The 19,712-nt window shown below is 47.4% G+C and overlaps 2 protein-coding genes across 6 annotated transcripts in view; one reads left to right on the top strand and one right to left on the bottom strand.

The window, feature by feature from the left end:
- The window catches only part of Ska1 (spindle and kinetochore associated complex subunit 1), an 83,362-nt gene that overhangs the window by 39,544 nt on the left and 24,106 nt on the right, over positions 1–19,712 (bottom strand). Inside the window, exon 2 of the mRNA XM_076555503.1 lies at positions 6,947–7,006. The gene's annotated coding sequence lies outside the window, so the exon portion shown is untranslated. The remainder of the gene's footprint in view (positions 1–6,946; positions 7,007–19,712) is intronic.
- Positions 732–6,592, top strand: Cxxc1 (CXXC finger protein 1). 5 transcript variants are annotated; one of them, XM_006970104.4, is made up of 15 exons: positions 732–1,340; positions 2,014–2,132; positions 2,235–2,335; positions 2,634–2,869; positions 2,959–3,189; positions 3,594–3,620; positions 3,698–3,943; positions 4,115–4,222; positions 4,398–4,582; positions 4,841–5,048; positions 5,126–5,236; positions 5,366–5,415; positions 5,576–5,672; positions 5,904–6,056; positions 6,137–6,592. In XM_006970104.4, exons 1-15 carry the CDS (start codon positions 1,338–1,340, stop codon positions 6,281–6,283), a joined length of 2,022 nt encoding a protein of 673 aa, XP_006970166.1. In that variant the 5' UTR covers positions 732–1,337; the 3' UTR covers positions 6,284–6,592. The 5 variants fall into 5 exon arrangements, with proteins under 5 accessions (XP_006970166.1, XP_015858130.1, XP_076411599.1 ...); XM_016002644.3 differs by having other exon boundaries at positions 895–1,340; positions 4,115–4,234; XM_076555482.1 differs by having other exon boundaries at positions 1,069–1,340; positions 2,980–3,189; positions 4,115–4,234.

Genomic DNA, 19,712 nt, shown 5'->3' on the forward strand with positions numbered 1-19,712 from the left:
CTGGGGCTTGGGGGAGTGTGTATAAGCCTGAAGGGTTAGGGTCTTTCATACTGAAAACCCCCTAATGTGGTAACCTTGTGGTTTTTGCCTTTAAAAACCATGCATGCTCAGGGAAGGGCACCTCCTCTAGCCTCTGCTGCGTAGGTGTGCTTGACGTCCCTGCATTGCTCCAATAAACCTTGCTTTTGCATTTCAGTGAGTTCGTGTCTCTGTTGGTCTCTTGGGGGTGGGGGGAGTGTCTCTCGACTTGGGCACAACATGTGTGTGTCACACACAGGCACAGGCACACACCAGCAATAGCTTTAGTGTGGATTTGCACCCTCTAACCCCTGCTCCCTTTCCCCCTCCCGCTGAGATTTCCAGCATGTGCCACCACACCTACGAAGTTTTAAAACCAAAATACATAGATAGCCAGGTGTGATGACTCTAATCCCCGCACCTGAGTGAGTTCGAGGTGAGCCTGGTCTACCTAGTGAGTTGAAGGATTGCCAGGGCCGGAGAGATCTTGTATACAAAACAAAACAAAACAAAACAAAACAAAACACAAAACAAAACAAAACAAAACAAAACAAAACAAAACAAAACAAAAGGAAAACGGAGCCAGATCTGGCTGAAAAACGTGAGGGGCGAGGCGGGTAAAAAGCGGATAAACAACTGGGCAGGTACGACACATTCCTCTCTTCTGTGGAACTCTGGCATCTCATTGATAAACGTCGAAGGGTGACGTGATTGGACGAAGGAATGAATGAGACATGATCCAGGCAGTAACAGGATTATCCAGTCAGTGGCAGCAGCAGTCAGTGTACGGAGTCAACAATCAAGATGGCCACGCCCTTTGGAAGCCGTGAACCGGAAGCTACCGTGTGTTGCCTAGGAACGAACGGAGTCCGCCCCGACGAGGCGTCAACAGAGGGCGACCTCTGCGCCGCAATCGCGAAGCAAGCGCGGCCATATTGCCCTCTGGCGGCCACCGTACGGACTTGACTGACAAGGTGGCGGCGCGCTTGGGAGGAGCGGCCCTGGTAGGCGCGGCCATAGCTCCCCGGAACGTACGGCGGCGGCTGCCTTACGGACTCGATGGTTAAGATGGCGGCGCCTGGGCGACATTGGCGGCTCTAGGTGGGCGACCTGTTTGTTGGCTGCTAAGCGCCCGTCCGTGCGCGGGGGGCGTGCGGAGTGAGAGTGCGGGGCCGCGGAGGCGGGACCAGGAGCGGAAGTGGCTCTGGGCGCCTTTGCTGCGGACGCCGCCACCGCCGCCGCCGCCGCCGAGGGGCTGGTTCAGCTTGGCGGGGTCGCTGCCAGGGATCCGGAGCCGGTGCGCGGTGAGCGGAGGAGACATGGTGAGTACCCGGCTCGGAGCGGGGGGCTCCGAGGCCCAGGGCGGGCGGCGGGGTTGGCGGCGGCTGCCTGTTGGCAGGCGGGCTGGGGTGCCGGGGCTGGGGGTGCGGACGGGAAAAGGGGTGGGATGGGGTTGGAGGGGAAGCCATCTGTGAGTTCTTTGATGGAGTCGAGACCCCGGGGCGGCAGTTTTGTAGGAAAGCTTCACCTGAGGTCCCTTGGTCGGGGAGATAGGAAGGACTTGGCCATGAGTAGAGCCGTCATCGCGGGGGTGGGTGGGTGGGTGGGTGGGGACTGTGAGCTAAGAAGTTATGGAGACTTGTGGGAAGCCGGGATGGGACGCCGGCGGAATAAATGAAGTGCTATCCGGGCCGAACTCTCGAAGGAGACAGTGTGGCAAGTGCGTGTGACGAGCAGTTAAGAGTGACAGGATGCTTGTCAGTGGGGAGGGGGTGTGTGATGGGAGGGAGGGAGGTCTGGGGCAGAGGGATGGAGAGAAGTGTAAGTCGTGAGGCCCCGGCATGAGTGATGAGGGTCTGGGAGGGGGGAACTATGATGGAAAGGCGAATTGGAAGCTGTGAAGTCCAAAGACCCAGGAGGAATCTGTGGTGAGCCGTGGTGGAGCTGTAAGTGGGGGAAATTAAGGAGTCCTCATTGGGGGGGTGGGTCTCGCAGGAAGGAGACGGATCAGACCTGGAACCTCCAGATGCCGGGGAGGACAGCAAGTCTGAGAATGGGGAGAACGCCCCCATCTACTGCATCTGCCGCAAGCCGGACATCAATTGCTTCATGATGTGAGCGCTAGGGAGAGGCAGGTGGGCTGCCGCCCGGCAGGGTTGGGGAACGCCGAGGGAGCAGACCCCTCATGGCTCTACCGCTTGCTCCATTACATGCAGTGGATGTGACAACTGCAATGAGTGGTTCCATGGGGACTGCATCCGGATCACGGAGAAGATGGCCAAGGCCATCCGGGAATGGTACTGTCGGGAGTGCCGAGGTGAGGCCTGTGCACGGGCAGGGAAGGCAGGTGGGCTCCACGAGATGAAGAGGAGCCATCAATGGGAGGGATCCTGGGGTAATCTTGGTGTCCTCTGTGGACAGAGTGATTGTTGGGTCTCTGGTGGATTGGAATGCCAGCCCCCCTGTGAGCAGTAATGGAGGATCCTAAAGGAAGGGGGAACTTTCTCCTATAGCATGAGCCAGACAAGTAGGTGGGGTGGGAACGGAGAAAGAGCTTCTGGGATCCTTCAGATCCTTCCTGCAAACCCACTTGGGTCCCACTCTTTGCCTCACAGAGAAGGACCCGAAGCTGGAGATTCGTTACCGGCACAAAAAGTCCCGGGAGCGGGATGGCAGTGAGCGGGACGGCAGTGAGCCCCGGGATGAGGGAGGAGGGCGCAAGAGGCCTGCTTCAGATCCAGAACTGCAGCGCCGGGCAGGGTCAGGGACAGGGGTTGGGACCGTGCTTGCTCGGGGCTCCGCTTCGCCCCACAAATCTTCTCCACAGCCTCTGGTGGCTACACCCAGCCAGGTGAGTGACTGCGGTGGCTGGGGAGGGTGACGTTCCGCTTTGGGCCCCCTTTGGGTGCCTGATCTCTACCCTGGGCATCATCCCCCTAGCATCACCAGCAACAGCAGCAGCAACAGCAGCAGCAACAGCAGCAGCAGCAGCAGCAACAGCAGCAGCAACAACAGATCAAACGGTCGGCCCGAATGTGCGGCGAGTGCGAGGCATGCCGGCGCACCGAAGACTGTGGCCACTGTGACTTCTGCCGCGACATGAAGAAGTTCGGGGGCCCCAACAAGATCCGGCAGAAGTGCCGGCTTCGCCAGTGCCAGCTGCGGGCACGGGTGAGCATGGCCGGGGCTGGGCAGGGTCGGGTGGGAGGGAGAGCATGCCTGGGAGGCCCAAGTAGGGCTGCCGGAGCTGCAAATGAGAGAGTGCGGGGGGGGGGGGGGGGGGGGGGGGGGGGGGGAGCCTGACTATGTCCGGACAGACGAGCGAGCGAGTGGGAGGGGCCCAGCATGTGCAGGTGAATGCCACATGCCATCACCAGCTGGCAGGGACTGTATGTTTTTAAGTGGTCAGGCATGCCAGGTCACAACAGGTAGAACCAAGCGTATCTTTGTGGTGAGGGGGGAGGGATAGAACTACTTTTGGTGAGACCAGGCAAGGATGAGTAAGTAGTCGGGGCTAGGACAGGGTGACCCTCCCATTTTCCTGGGGCTGACCTAGGCCTTCCTCCTGCGCACAGGAATCGTACAAGTACTTCCCTTCCTCGGTGAGTCCAGCCCCCCAGGGCGGGGCAGGGCATGCGGGCAGGGCGGTCAGGGCCAGTCCTGAGATTCTGCCCCGCAGCTGTCGCCGGTGACGCCCTCAGAGGCCCTGCCAAGGCCCCGCCGGCCACCACCCACTCAACAGCAGCCACAGCCATCCCAGAAGCTGGGGCGTATCCGTGAAGATGAGGGGACAGTGTTGTCATCCGTGGCTAAGGAGCTACCGGAAGCTACAGCAACACCCGAACCGCTTTCAGATGAGGACCTAGCGCTGGACCCGGATCTGTACCAGGACTTCTGTGCTGGGGCCTTCGATGATCACGGCCTAGTGAGTAGTAGCAGGGGCGTCCTGCGGTCGGGAGGGAGCAAGGGGAGAGGGTGAAGTTACAGGATGGGGAAGAGGAGGCAGAGGGCACACGAGGCTGCTTTGGGAAAGGAGGAGATAGGTGGTGGTGTCGTGAGTCGGTCAGGTGGTCAGCGCGTGCCCTGCTGCTTGCAGCCCTGGATGAGCGACGCGGAAGAGTCCCCGTTCCTGGATCCGGCCCTGAGGAAACGGGCGGTGAAAGTGAAGCATGTGAAGCGACGAGAGAAGAAGTCTGAGAAGAAGGTGATGGAGAGGGTAAAACGGGCGTTACGGGGAGAGGCTGGGCCCCGGGGGGGGGGGGGGGGGCGCAGAAGGCAAGGGCCCGATGGGGAAAGGGCCAGAGAGCTGGCGCGCAGAGGCAGAAGAGGTCCGAGGCTGACCTCTGCTGCCCCTTGACACGACGTGTCCTGCCCGGCAGAAGGAGGAGCGGTACAAACGGCATCGACAGAAGCAGAAACACAAAGACAAATGGAAACACCCAGAGAGGGCTGACCCCAAGGACCCTGCCTCCCTGCCGCAGTGCCTGGGGCCTGGCTGTGTGCGGGCCGCCCAGCCTGCCTCCAAGTACTGTTCCGATGACTGTGGCATGAAGCTGGCAGCCAAGTGAGTCTTTCCTGGGGCACCGGAGGGAGTCAGAAAGTAAAGAGTAGGCATGACCAGAGCCTCCCCTCCAGACACCTACAGTTAGTCGTCTGTGTGCTGTCAGTCAAACCCCCACCTGGCCGCAGGCACCCACTGTTCGGGCACCGCCTGCCCCTCCCCCTCCCCTCCTTCAGTCCCGTCTGCCCCTTCACTGTCCCTTGATCACCCCACTCACTGCTTTTGGTGTTCCTCTGCCTGCGCGTCACTGTCCCCCGGCAGCCGGATCTACGAGATCCTCCCCCAGCGCATCCAGCAGTGGCAGCAAAGCCCCTGCATTGCCGAAGAGCACGGCAAGAAGCTCCTGGAACGCATCCGCCGTGAGCAGCAGAGCGCCCGCACCCGTCTCCAGGAAATGGAGCGCAGATTCCACGAGCTCGAGGCCATCATTCTGCGAGCTAAGCAGCAGGCTGTGCGTGAGGACGAGGAGGTAAAGAAACAGCATGGCCGAGCAGGAGCCCGTCCCTTGTCCTGCCTGGCCTCACCTTTCTTTTCACCCTCTTCCAGAACAACGAGAATGACAGCGATGATACAGATCTGCAGATCTTCTGCGTCTCCTGCGGGCATCCCATCAACCCGCGCGTTGCCTTGCGCCACATGGAGCGTTGCTATGCCAAGGTCAGGGGCCGTTCTAAGGGAGGGGAGGGGGTGGGCATGTCAGTGGGCCCACGGGGCCCCCAGATCTGTTGTGTGGGTGGTATCTTGAGAGGGCACCCAAAGTCCTTTTATTTGTGCTCATCCTTCCAGTATGAGAGCCAGACATCCTTTGGGTCCATGTACCCCACACGCATTGAAGGGTGAGTACGGGTGCCGCCTGGCGTTTCGAGAAGGGTAGTTAAGGCTGGGGTTAGAACTGGGGTTGTGTGTGGAGGTGGAGCTGGACATGGGTATGTGGGTATGGGCCTCCGATGTGGTCAGGGAGCTACTCACGGCCGCCCTCCTGCTGACCTCTACCAGGGCTACCCGGCTCTTCTGCGATGTGTACAATCCCCAGAGCAAAACGTACTGTAAGCGGCTGCAGGTGTTATGTCCTGAGCACTCACGGGACCCCAAAGTAAGGCTTCCCTTCAATCCCCCGCATCCTGCCCCACCCCACCCCGCCTCATGTCTCACGTCCATTTGTTCCTTTCTCTCTCCCTCCCTTCTTTTTTCCCATCAGCTTCCACTTCCTCTCTTCCCTGTTAATCATCTCCGGTTTCTCCCCTTTTGCCTCCTCCTTTTCACACTCCTTCAGTTCTCCGTTCCTCCTCTTAGCTCATGGCCCCCGTCCTTGGTGTCCCTGCAGGTGCCAGCTGATGAGGTCTGCGGGTGTCCACTTGTGCGGGATGTCTTTGAGCTCACAGGTGACTTCTGCCGCCTGCCCAAGCGCCAGTGCAATCGCCATTATTGCTGGGAGAAGCTCCGGCGTGCAGAAGTGGACTTGGAGCGTGTTCGGGTGGTAGGTTTGAATCCCGGGTGTGACCGGGCAGCCTGGGCTCCGGGGGCCGCTTCTCATGCCTCCTTCCACCTCCTTGGCAGTGGTACAAGCTGGACGAGCTGTTTGAGCAGGAACGAAATGTTCGCACAGCCATGACCAACCGAGCAGGCTTACTCGCCCTGATGCTGCACCAGACCATCCAGCACGACCCACTCACCACCGATCTTCGATCCAGTGCCGACCGCTGAGCTCGGCCGGCCCAGAGCCCCTCAGGCCTGCATTCCAGTCAGGGGAGCGGCCCTGCATCGCCCGCTTTCTGTTCCTCCGTTCATCCGTTTCTTCCACCGCTCCTTAGTTTTATCCTCTGCCCATCTGCTTTTTGGCTTCCATTTGCCCTTATTAAAGGGCCTCTGATTTCCCGTTGTCACTGTCTGTCCCTCTCCATTGTTCCTCTCCATACTCAGGGCTGGGGTGAGACCGTGGGGTTTACTCACCCTTGCCTGTACCCTCTCCGTAAACAAATGGGTTTTGTTAATAAAATTTTCAACAACCAATAAGGGTATCTCTTGAGAGTCTTCATCCTTCCATTTTCAGTTGTGGTCCCAACCCCTGACAAGATAGAGGTGGCATATCTGTCCTCAGGAGGGGCTGTGGTAAGTGCGCAGGCTGGGATTTCCAGCTGACTCCTCTTGTGTTGCCTTCTGCTGTGAGAGTGTGACCTATTTGAGGAGATTCCAATGATCTGTACTCAGGCCCTTCCAATGATCTGCACTCAGGTACAGTGGTATACTGTCAGCATTAACTGTGATCGTGTGTGTGTGTGTGTGTGTGTGTGTGTGTGTGTGTGTGTGTATGGACCTGGACCGCCTTTGTACCAGGGTACATCTCTAGACCAGAGGTCATGCACTCACGTTGCCTTCTCCCAAAGACCAAGAGGATGCTTCTTCACCAGGAGCTCCATCCAGTCTGTCCTGCCCAAAAGAGACACAGAAGAATGCCATTCAGCAATTGATTAAGAGTCTTTTATTTGTAGGCAGTTGAGAGCATGCTCATACCAAAGAGACCCTTCAACCCCAGAGAGAGGCGGGATAGGGCTTATAAAGCCCGGACCACAATTGCATTAGACCAAGGCCGGGTGGCAGAAGTTTCTACAGTTCCTGTTAAAAGATTGCAAATGCTCTAGTTGATTAAAACAACGGTCTTCCTGAAACTACAGGTATGGCGAGACTAGAATGTTGTAAGCAATATGTGGTTAGCCAGGCTGGGGGAGGGGAGGTGGTTGTGTGAGGCACACAAAATGGGATTCCCTTGGTTAGTTTATTCTCCACTGGTCTTAGCAGAGTCAAGGCGCTGACTTGTTATCTTCCAGTGGCATGGAGTTGTGCTGGGCCCTTATGAGTGTTAATCTGACAAAGGCTATTCGTTGTTTGATGAAGTTTCAGAACCAGTTGATTAAACAAAGCCCAATTGTCAGTCCTAGGAGGAGAAGAATGAGGAGACTTTGAGACCCGTATTTAAGGTAGTCAGCTGTGGATTCCAACCAAGCTAGCAATGGAACCAGGAAGTGTTGGCCTTTTTCCTTTTGATGTTTACTTAGATTTTCTTAGACCATTTTGTAAGGTGTTTTTAATAAGGACTGATATATTTGCATAGAAACAGCTAAGGATACACATAGATCTCACCAAAGCATGAACAGTACATCTAGCTCCTCCCCCCAATTCTGAAGAACTGTCTCAGCCAAAGATTTCAACCTGTTGAGAAGCATTTCACTGGAAGTCAGTAGGTGACCTATATTCCCATGGATTTGTGGGTCATCTGGGATATTCCAACCTCACTTCTTGAGATCGTCATTAGGGCTGCTGTTTGATCTGGGCTAAATCTTCTGAGGAGAGAGATCAGCAAGAGCCTCCAGCATATGGTGGAGCTGGAAGCCAGGAGGGAATGTGCTCTGAGCATCCTTGGGCCATTGTAAGCATATGCCTTGAGAAAACATGCATGGTAACACCCAAGGTTAGACTACTGCATCTGTCAGAGGCCATCCATTTGTGTAAGTACAGAGTACAGGCTAACCAGGATCCCTGCAGTGCCAAGTAGGCTTTTGAATCAGACAGGCTGAGGGTGAAAGTATACTGCAGGATTCTGAGAAGGGAGATTTTTGGAAATTAGAGTCATGTTATAAAGCATGAAAAACTATCCATTATATCTTCCTAAGGTTAACTGCAGGGCAGAGACAGGACAGGTGGACTTGCTGTCATTTGTAACAATTGGTATTTCCATCTCTAGCCCTGCATAGTGAGGCAGTTTGGAATTCACAGCCAGCAATCTCCAGCAAATCTGGGCTGAGAAGGATTAAGCAGCTGGTGTATTTCTTCTGACATGGGAAACAAGACTCAGAGATTGTGGAGAACTGCATTTGATTTATTCAGAATGGGGTAGAGGTAAAGAGAGAAGGATGAAGTCCGGTGGTTGTGGGAGAGGCAAAAAGTGGGTCTCCTACATTGGCTACAGGGACAATTGGCCCTGGTGGCAACCGTTGGTTAACGGGTGAGCAAAGCTCCTTCATTATATTCTGTAATGTACAATCAGAGGTTCCAGGTGGACACAACTCCCCTGAAATAGTTAAGGACCTGTTGTATCCAAATGAAGATAACTATGTTGGATAGTTTTGTGTGAACTTGACATAGACTAGAGTCAGTTGAGGAACGGTCTCCATGAGATCCAGCTGTAAGGCATTTTCTCAATTAGTGATCAGTGGTGGAGGGTCCAGCCCACAGCGGGTGGTGCCATCCCTGGGCTGGTGGTCCTGGGTTCTATAAGAAAGCAGACTGAGCAAGCCATAGGGAGCACGCCAGGAAACAGCAGCCCTCCATGGCCTCTGCATCAGCTCCTGCCTCCAGGTTCTTGCCCTGCTTGAGTTCCTGTCCTGACTTCCTTCAGTGATGAACTGTGATATGAAAGTATAAGTCAAATAGCCCTTTCCTCCCCAAGTTGCTTTTTGGTCATGGTGTTTTGTCACAGCAATAGAAACACTAACTAAGACAACGACATAACTGCCCCACCTTGATGGATGCCACATCCAGTGCAGCAAATGCTAAAACTTGGAGATCCTGGAGGAGAAGAGCAATGACCTCATGACCTATAAACAAAGGAAACCAACTTTATTTTATATTTTGATATGTTTAAAAGGCAGGGCGGGATGGCTGGTAGCATCGGGCCTTATCTAGAGCTTGGTCATAAGGGCTCAGAGCTACCTCAAGACATATTTCTCCCAAAAGCTCACCTAAAGACATTTTCCTTAAGGCTATTAGATTGCCCTGCAGTTTTCCCACAGAGACATATGAACACCAAGGGGAGGATTGACTGAATCACGGATTTTGCCTTTGATGAAAGCTTTATAGGCTGTCTTCATAGCAACAAATGCAGCTTCCAAACTGAGAGAAGGCTGTTATCATTTGGTCGCCCCCATATACACACACCACCAGTTATATGACTATAGTGATGCAGAGTCATTAGGGCAGAGTTCAACTGAGTCTTCACACCTGATGACAATAGGTTGGCCTGGACATAGATAAAAATCTGCCTTTCCTAATTTTCAGTGCGCTCATCTAATATTTCCTGTTACACTTCAGAGGAAGAAACTTGAGGCTGGCCTTGAATAAGACTGTATTCTTGGAGATAAGTTCAGTAAAGACCTACCCAGTGGTGAAAGAGATGAGTCAGAACAAAGGACATGACATGGCCAAGTTTCAAGAGTCTTATGATTGGGGGTCTTGGCCTGACAGGGTCTTGTTGGAAAGTGGTGGTCCCTTCTTGATTTTGGTCTGGGGATAGCTTGACTCAGGAATGATGGATCCAAACTAGAATTCCATCTACCTTGATGATGGTTGGTATGGTGAGATTAACAGTGTAAAGTCCCCTCCATGTAGGGGTTAAGCCTTCTTTTTGGAATTTTTGATATATACCAGATCTCCAGCAAGGACTTGAGGAGGGAATTAGGAGGTTGTCTTGGATTAGAATGAACTACACCTTAAGTCTGCTAGAGGCTGCAGACACTATAAAGAGACTTTGTTGTGGGATATTTGATCATACTCTGTGAAGATGTCTGTATATGACCTCACCTGCCTAAGGCACCTCAGTTTAATAAAGAGCTGAATGGCCAATAGCTAGGCAGGAGAGGATCGGCAGGATTTCTGAACAGAGATACAAACTCTGGGAAGAATGTGAGGCATGGGGATTCACCAGTGAGACAAAGAGGAAGTTGGACATAACAGTATGAAGGAGAGGTAACAAGCCATGTGGCAGAACATAGATTAATATAAAAGGGTTAATTTAAGTTTTAAGAGCTAGTTGGGAATAAGCCTAAGCTAAGGTAAAACTTTCATAATTAATAATAAATCTTGTGTTATTATTTGGGAGCTGACAGTCCAAAGAAAGATCTGTTATAAGACTTACTGGCAATTTCCTCTAAAATAGAGTCCTTTAATCTAGGTAGCACAGGAAGTGACCTCCCAAAAATAATTTCACAGGACGTGAGTCCTACCTTATAGGAAATCCACCTAACTGGAAGGCAGACCAGGGGTAGGTGGTTGGGCTGCCTTGCTGAACAGTTGGGCTATAGATGATGTGAAAGAAAATCATTTATCTGAGCTGATTGATAGGCAACTGGAACTTGGGAATTATTTCCTGTAGGTGTTGTGGAATATTAGTTAAAGATGTATTACATTTGTTTATGCTTGTGAAAAACATTTGTTTAATGATGCAAAGATGTGTTACAGTCTTTTATGTCTATCTATGGACCATTTAGCTTTTTATTAAACTAATCACAGTGATACATCTTTATGGTGACATTTTATTTGTGCTGAAATGTGATTTTATTTGTATATTAATAAATAAAGTTGCCTGGGGGTCAGAGCTAGTAGCAAGCCATTTAGCAGAAGTCTGGTTGTGGTAGCACATGCCCTTAATCCGATCACAAGTCAGGAAGAGTCTGTGTGTTCAAGGACATAGCCAGCTTGGAGACACACGCCTTTAATCTCAATACCAACCATAGAGACCTGGAGTTCTGTATAGACAGGCAGTGACGAGGTCATGTGGTTGGGTTTACAACCAATGAGAAGGAAGAACATAAAGTCAATAAAAATACAGATGCATAGGAAGTAGGTCTCTTTCTCAGGGGAAGGATGACAGCTACAGCGAGGGGGTAAGAAGGCAGTCTTAGCTCTTGGCTGCTGCTTGATCTCTGGGCTTTTAACTCTGCATTTGGCTCTGTGTTTCTTATTTAATAAGACCGTTCAGAATTACATATACACATCTTCACACAGTGTAACCAGATATCTCACAACATTTCCACCTTTTTGTCTAAATAAAAAGGAAAAAGTTTTAACTCTAACATAGTAAAAAACTATATACAATAAGAAGAATTATCAGTTAAGAATACAATGTCCAGTCCATTTGCTTTAGGTAAATTCAGAGAAAATATTCCATTATCTATCCTATCTTACCCCAAAGTTTTATACTTATATCATTTTTGTCAGAACTTGTATTACCATCTTAAAATATCTTTTTAGATGAACAACTCAAGATTTTATGTTCAACCTTATATACTTTACACTTCTTTTGTGAGTTTCTTTTCTGAATTTGCTAACAAGAAAAACTGTAACTATAGCTATCTAGTTTTCAGCTCCATCAGAGATCTGAGGTTATAATATTACCTGAGTAAACAGGAAGTACAGAGCAAATGAATTCCACAACCATAGAAATGACAGAAACAGCTGGCTACCTGGACAATCACCCATAGTTCTCAGTAATATTGGGGCATCCATGTTCAGCCTACAGGCCTAGAATATCTGACAGATTTTTCTGTGAAACAGAAATTTTGAAGGACTGTCCTGCCTTGTCTTGGCAAAGTTCAACATTCACTTTCTTTTGTGTCCTGCTTGTCCAATTTGGACAACATACTGTCATCAGTCGAGGCAAGGGCAGTTTCTTGCCTAGTGGCTAACTTTTGCCACAAAGAAAGAAAACTCCTTATGGAGGATCTCCAATGATAATCATATTCCCTGAAGTAGATTGATGCAGCCAGGAGCAGATGTGTCTCATTGTCATGAAAGCCTTATGTTATTAAAACATCTTAAGTGCCATATTCTGTAGGTCTGTGAAGTGTTTGAAGACCATCTAACTATTTAAAATACATCTCTAGTTGACCTTGAAAATATATCTAACATGACAATTTTTATTGTTATAGATGACTAACTACTAACCTGTATTTCTTTATTATTCTAAATAGTTTTCCAGGACTAGAACTTCACATTTTTAAATTAAATTTTTACAATACCTTAAGCAAGAAACAGAAACATATAATACAGTATAACAAAAATAACCTTAAATTTGTATCAATATACAAAAATCCATATTAATGTAAAATATTTGAGACTAGGTTCTTAAAAATTAGACTAAACAATCAACCCTTTTATCACATCATTTCTCTACTATATTCTCCATTTTTCCTTCAGAAAGAGATACTTGAATCTAATTTCCTTTGTTCAGATTCTTTCCTGATTGTGACCAATAATAACTTGGAACCAACTCCCCTAAATAATGGCAAACATCCATAACCCACTGAATGACCAAAAGTCATCTACCCCACCTCTCAGAAATGTGGATATCCTATTCTCTAAACTGCTTCCCATTGTCTGGGGGTGATGGCATTTTTAGGGGGCCCTGAGAAAATTGGGATAATGGTCAAGTTCTGGGAGAGCTAGCTGTATCATTTGTTGTCCAGTCTCTGTGTAATGGAAAAGTGCAGGGCTCATCTGAAGTCTTGGCTAGAAAAGTTTGTGAGGCTGGGCCATCTTAGCTGGCATCCTTGAAATTTTTCTGGATACAGAACTCTGAGGAAACTGCAACAGAGACACTCTGAGAGGCTGGATCACTTGGACCACCCATTTTCAATGGTGTCTGGTCCCCTTGCTCTGAAAACACACGAACTTTCAAAGGTAGAATACACATCAGTATTAACACAAGTATGGGTTGTGCATAGTACACAAGCCATTCAAAGATGATTTTTTTGTTTCATGTTTGAGCAGGCAAAATATAGCCACCTATCTTATAGTTTTCTTAGGTTTATTTCTTTATGTCTGTAGCCAGGATTTTCAGAGTTCTCCCCTGATCAAATCTCAACCTTGAATTAATCCACAGCTACTGTGAAGTGTTACTTTAAACTGTGTGAAAATGTGTCACTGTGATTGGTTTACTAAAAAGCTAAATGGCCAATAGTTAGACAGGAGGTCTAAGTAGGACTTCCAGATAGAAAGAGCTCTGGGAAGAAGAAAAGAGTTGCAAGCTGTATACTAGGAAAGCAAGACATGCAGGAGGAGCAGTAAAAGCCACATGGCAACACATAGATGAATAGAATTGGGTTAACTTAGGATATAAGAGCAAGTGGGGCAATCCTAAGCAATAGGACAAGTTTTCATAATTAATAAGTCTCTGTGCCATTTTTGTGAGCTGGCAGCCCAAAGAAAACTCTACCTACATATGGCACCCAATGTGGGGTGCCATTTGTTGTTGGACTTCTTTTTCAGGATTGTCAGCTCCCCGATAATGACATGAAAGCTTATTATTAATTATGAAAATTCCACTGATAGCTTAGGCTTTCTTTTAACTAGCTCTTATAACTTAAAGTAACCCATTTCTATTAATTTACTTTCTGCCTTGAGGCTTTATGACCTCATCTCTATACCGCTCCTCCTGCTTGTTCTGCATCTCCTGGAATCTCCACCCTTCTTTCCAGCATCCTCTGTGCCTGGAAATCCTACCTAGCTATTGGCTATTCAGCTCTTTATTTAAACCAATCAGGTTGACACATCTTCACAGTGCACAAAAAGATTATTTCATTACATTCCCCCATTTAAAGTATCTCTCTCTCTTCTCTCTCTCTTCCTCTCTCCTCCCCCCCTCTCTCTCTGTGCCTGTGAGAGAGCTGGCAGCCCAAAGAAAAATATGCCTACACACAGTCTTTTGTTTTCTGTGAAGCAAAAGCATAACATCTTCCCCAACTCAACATATTTTTTGACTTCAATTTTGAAATTAAGGCATTTTAAAATATATAGGTTGGTTTAATTTTCCATAATCCAATGTCTCTCAGCAGCTATTGTTCCCAAATCACCAATCAAAAAATTTAAAGTCAGCAAGACACCATATAGGATCCAGACTCTCTGTATGTTTTCCATCTGTACATGTCTTATCCTTTTTACAATATTTTATTCTTTCTTTAAGGTCTATCTTATTATTTATAAACTATTTATTTTTCCATGACTGTCTATACCCATTTTCTTTTCTTTTTTAACCTACATACATTTTTAAAACACATTGTAACTTGTTTAGAGTTTTTTTTTCCATCTGATTCTGTCTTTATTGAGCATCAACAATGTTCTCTGATTGCATGAGTGTGGAGGCCCACAAATGTTTTTTTTTTTTTTTTAAAGATTTATTTATTTATTATGTATACAGAAGAGGGCACCAGATCTCATTACAGATGGTTGTGAGCCACCATGTGGTTGCTGGGAATTGAACTCAGGACCTCTGGAAGAGCAGTCGGTGCTCTTAACCGCTGAGCCATCTCTCCAGCCCCACAAATGTTTTCTAGTGAGATCTGAGCTTGCTTTACCCAGAAGAGCTGCATTATATGTTTGCTTGACCATGTGCATGGTTTCTAGGTGATTGGAAGGGTCTATACTTGGCTGAGCTAGGGAGAGGTCTTTTGCTCCACCCCTTGGCATTCCTATAAATAGCCCTTTAGAAGAACCAGGAGGGACCAGTGGATAGGATCCAGGCCCTTTCAAGGCTATCCCGTGTTTCTGTTTTTCTCCCCTCTATCCTTCTATCTAAATCTCTTATCCCTCACACCTTACACCTTACTCCTCCCGGGGGTAAAATGTGGGTGCTGGTCTCCCAGCTGGCCTCCCATACATGAGACAAGTCAGCTGACATGCAGCTCAGCTTAGCGCATGGTGCTGGCACATGGTGCTGCCAGCTGGCTCCAGTCCACAGGCAATGGCCAGTAGCCATATCCCTGAACATCACTGAGCCTACCCGAAAGACTGTGGTCACTAGGAAACCATGCTTGACTCCATGTTCTGAACTTTAAAAAAAAAAAAACTTTTCTCAGTCTTTATGTGGATATATGTAACCCCATATTGTATACCGTTTGTAGACAGATTTTTCTTTGGGATTCCAGCTTTAAAAAAAATGACATGGAGACCTATTATTAATTATGAAAGTTCAGCATATAGCTTAGGCTTGTTTCTAAATAGCTCTTGTAACTCACATTAATCCATTTCTATTAATCTTTGTACTGCCTCATGGCTCCTGGCTTTTACCTCTCCTCCTGCATGTCTGGTTCCCTCTGTGTCCAGTTGGTGACTCTTCTTCCCAGACCTCTTTCTGTCAAGAAGTCCCACCTATACCTCCTGCCTATCTATTGGATATTTAGCTTTTTATTAAACCAATCACAGTGACATATCTTTTCACAGTGTAATCAAATATCTAAAAACAGAGAATGGCCTGCATACCAGTACCTTTAAATCCTTGTTTACGGTTAATCTGACCGTATGAAAGGCAGAGAAAGACTGGCTAGGTGGTTAGTTTTTGAACCTGGCAGATCTGTTATTTAAAAGATAATGACTCAGTCAGTTTGGTGGCACCTAGGTGGGTCCTCTGGTGTAGTTGGTCCACAAGGAGATGTCTGAGGGCTGTGGGAAGAATGATCCTGTAGTCCAGCAGGGTCCACCATTCCACAGGGTTCTTTTGTGTTCCCCAGGAATGAGCACTGTCTTCTCTTTCTGTGTATGTTGGCTGAGGGGGAACACTAGGTCAGAAAAGGTTACGGGCAGAACAGTGCATGGCTCAATGCAGAGTTTGGCAGCCTGCTAGGGCCCCTTGGTCTGCCAATGTCAGCCTTTTGATGATCCCTGCAGTGTATAACTGTTATTTCCTTGGGGAGCCAGATAGCCTCGAGGAGAGCTAGACTTTCCTTTTTGTTTTTGATGGTTTTCCTTCCACAATTAGGAGCCCCCTTACCCTATAGATTGTGGCATTGGCATGAAGACTGGTGAAGGAATACCTGCTGTCTTTGAAGATGTTTACCCAATTACCCTTTCCCAAGCGAAGCCTAGGCAAGAGCAATCAGCTCAGCCTTTTGTGTGAAGGTGCCCAGAGGCAGGCCCTGGGCCAAAATGATATCCTTTCCAGTGGTCACAGCAGCTCTTGCCCCTGGACTTGATTCATTATGAGGCTGCTTCCACATGTAAACAAGTCAATGTCTGCCTCAGGCAAGGGGATGTTTGGATGGAGGTGGAAGTCTGGGAAGCTAATCTGAGGAAGATGTCCAATGGATCCTCACAATTCTTTAAGAGTACTTTCAGGCCAGGCGGTGGTGGTGCACACCTTTAATCCCAGCACTTGGAGGCAGAGCCAGGTGGATCTCTGTGAGTTTGAGGCCAGCCTAGTCTATAGAGCTAGATCCAGGACAGGTACCAAAACTACACAGAAAAACCCTGTCTCGAAAAAAACAAAAACAAAAATAAAAGCAAACAAACAAATAAAGAGTACTTTCAGGTCACTGTCTGGCATCACTGTTGCTGGGCTGAGGCTCTGAATGTGGAGTTGATGGAGAAACAGACTCTAATATTGGGAAATGTGGTCATTTGACATCCATCAGGCATTTGATCCCTGGAACAGGATCTCCATAAGGGGTAAGTCCTGGTCTAAATTGAGCCTATCAGCCTCCTTTACCAATAGGGCTGGTAACAGCTTTGACACAGTCAGAGTGACCACCCAAGCATTTGGATAGGTATTCTTCAGGCCTCTGATAAGGTCTGAAGGTCTGGGTAAGCACACCCTTGGTAATCCCCCAGAACCCATGAATGAAAAGGAGGATGGAGCAGTTTTGTGACATCAGGTAAGGCCCAAGCTGGGGCTTGTATTAGGGCATTCTCAAGTCCTGAAAGGCTTGGTTTTCTATCTCAGTCCATTTTCATGGTTTCTCCGCTGTAGTAGTCACATAGAAAGCCTTGCTATCTTGGCAAGACCAAGGATCCAAAGACAGCATTAACCTGCTACCCCCAGAAATTTGCATAGTTGTTTTTTGGTCTGAGGCACGGGGATCTGGAGGATGGCTTGTAGCACAAATTCTGATTGGTCTTATTGATAAAAACCCAGAGTCAGATATCAGAGTGAAGGATGAAAGATCAGAGAACCAGAGCAGCCACTGGTAAGACTTCTTACCTCTAGGAATCCTCAGATTGAAAAGGCCGAGCTCCTGTCTACACCTTGCCTTATCACTTCCTCTCTCCACCCAGGCATATCACTTCCTGTTTCCTCCTCTCAAGTGCTGGGATTAAAGGTGTGTGCCACTACTGCCTGGCATCTAGTGGCTAACTCTGCACTCTGATCTCCAGGCAAGCTTTATTTGTTAAAGGACAAACAAAATATCACCACATATTCCCCTTTTTGTCAAAAATAGAAAAGAAGGTTATAACTAATATAAGAGAAACTATATACAATAAATATAATAACTATACATAATATATACAAGTAATAATTATATTAACAATGCCCAGTCCATTAACATTTGACAAATTTAGAGAAAATATTCCACTATCTATCCTATCTTGGTGAGTCCAAAGGGTTTTAACTAATTCACATTCTATTCTTTTTTTTTTTTTTTTTTTTTTTTTTTTGGTTTTTCGAGACAGGGTTTCTCTGTGTAGCTTTGCGCCTTTCCTGGAGCTCACTTGGTAGCCCAGGCTGGCCTCGAACTCACAGAGATCCGCCTGTCTCTGCCTCCCGAGTGCTGGGATTAAAGGCGTGCGCCACCACCGCCCGGCAACTAATTCACATTCTATTCTAACTTGCATTATCAAAACTATCTTTTAATGTCTCTCAACTCTATACACTTTATACCTCTTTAGTGGATTTCTTTTCTGAATCTGGTAACAAGGAAAACTAAAACTATAACTACAAAGTCTTCAACTCTATCAGAAACTCAAGAAGGAAATAATATTACCTGAATAAGCAGGAAGTGCAAGCAAGCAACTTCCAAAAAATGTGAGAAATGCAGAAACAGCTGGCTGCCTGGACAGTCATCCAAGATTCCTTTGCAATATTGGGGCATCCATCTTCAGACAACAGTCCTAGTATATTTGATAGACTTTTCTGTGAAGCAGAATTTTCTGAAAGGCTGTCATACCTTGTCTTGACAAAGTTCAGCATTCACTTTCTTTTGTGTCCTGCTTGTCCAATTTGGACAGCATTTTGTCAGCAGTCAAGGCAAGGGCATTTTCTTGCTTGGTGGCTTACTTTTGCCACAAAGAAAGTAAACTCCATGTGGGGTTTCTGCAATGTCCATCATCTTCTCTGAAGTAGATTGGTGCTGCCTAGAGCAAACATGTTTCATTGTCATAAAAAAGAACCTATGTTGAGAGACATTAAACATCTTAAATGCCATAGTCTGCAGATCTCTGAAGTGTTTGAAGATGACCTGTCTAAAATATATCTCTATTTGACCTTGAAAACATACTTAATATGACTACAAGTTTGATTGTAATAGGTGACTACTAACCTACATTCCTTATCCTAAATAGTTGGTAATAATAACTTTCAAGGACTAGAAATTTGTATTACATTGTTAAATGAGCTATATAGGCACAATACCTTGAACAAAATTAGAAATGTATGTAGAGTATGTTCTAACAAAAATAATCTTAACTTTTTTCAATATACAAAGATCCATATCAATGTAAAATATTTAAAACTAGTAGTTACTTTTTTGGTTTAGAAGTAGATTCAAAAATCTACCTTTTTATCCTATCATATTTATATCCCCCTTTTTTCTTTTCAGAGTAGATTCAATAGTCTATACTTTTATCCTATCATTTCTATAACCCCCCCTTTTTTCTTTTTAGATTGAGAATCCTGAATCTAATCTCCTTTGTTCAGCTTTTTTTCTGACCATTACCAATAATAACTTGTAACCAACCACCCTAAACAATGAAAATATCTATAACCCATTGAATGACCAAAAACCACCCACCCTACCGCTTAGGAATGTGGGCATCATGTTCTTAAATTTACTTCCTGCTATCTGGGGGTGAAGGCATCTTTAGGGGATCCTGAAAAGAAAAACTTGGGTTAATTGTCAAGTCCTGGGAGAGGAAGCTGTATCATTTGTTGTCCAGTCTCTGCATAATGGGAAAGTACAGGGCTTGTCTCAAGTCCTGGCTAGAGTAGTCTGTGAGGCTGGATCATCTCAGCTAGCCACCTTGAAATTGTCCTGAGCAGTTTGTAGTTCAAAGCTAATCATTGGGTGGTGTTTGTCAGCTTCGTAGCATTATCATAGTCGATGTGGAATCATCGTTATGGGGTCCCCATCATCTGGATAAGGCCTTTCAGCCAGCCATAGCAGCTGCCCAGGCTCACAAAGCCTGAGATCCTCTGGGTCTGTCAGGAGAGTAATTGTGCCTGGGCCTCTCCAAATCCTCACAAACCATTCCACCTATGCCCACAGTGCCATCAAAACAAAACAAAACAAATAAACAACAACAAAAAACCCCAAAACATTGGGTACCTGACTGTCCTCATGTCCTCTGTGACATGAGGATATTAAGCCTAGATCAC

The sequence above is a fragment of the Peromyscus maniculatus genome, chromosome 19 (assembly GCF_049852395.1).
Source record: "Peromyscus maniculatus bairdii isolate BWxNUB_F1_BW_parent chromosome 19, HU_Pman_BW_mat_3.1, whole genome shotgun sequence".
Classification (NCBI taxonomy): Eukaryota; Metazoa; Chordata; class Mammalia; order Rodentia; family Cricetidae; genus Peromyscus; species Peromyscus maniculatus.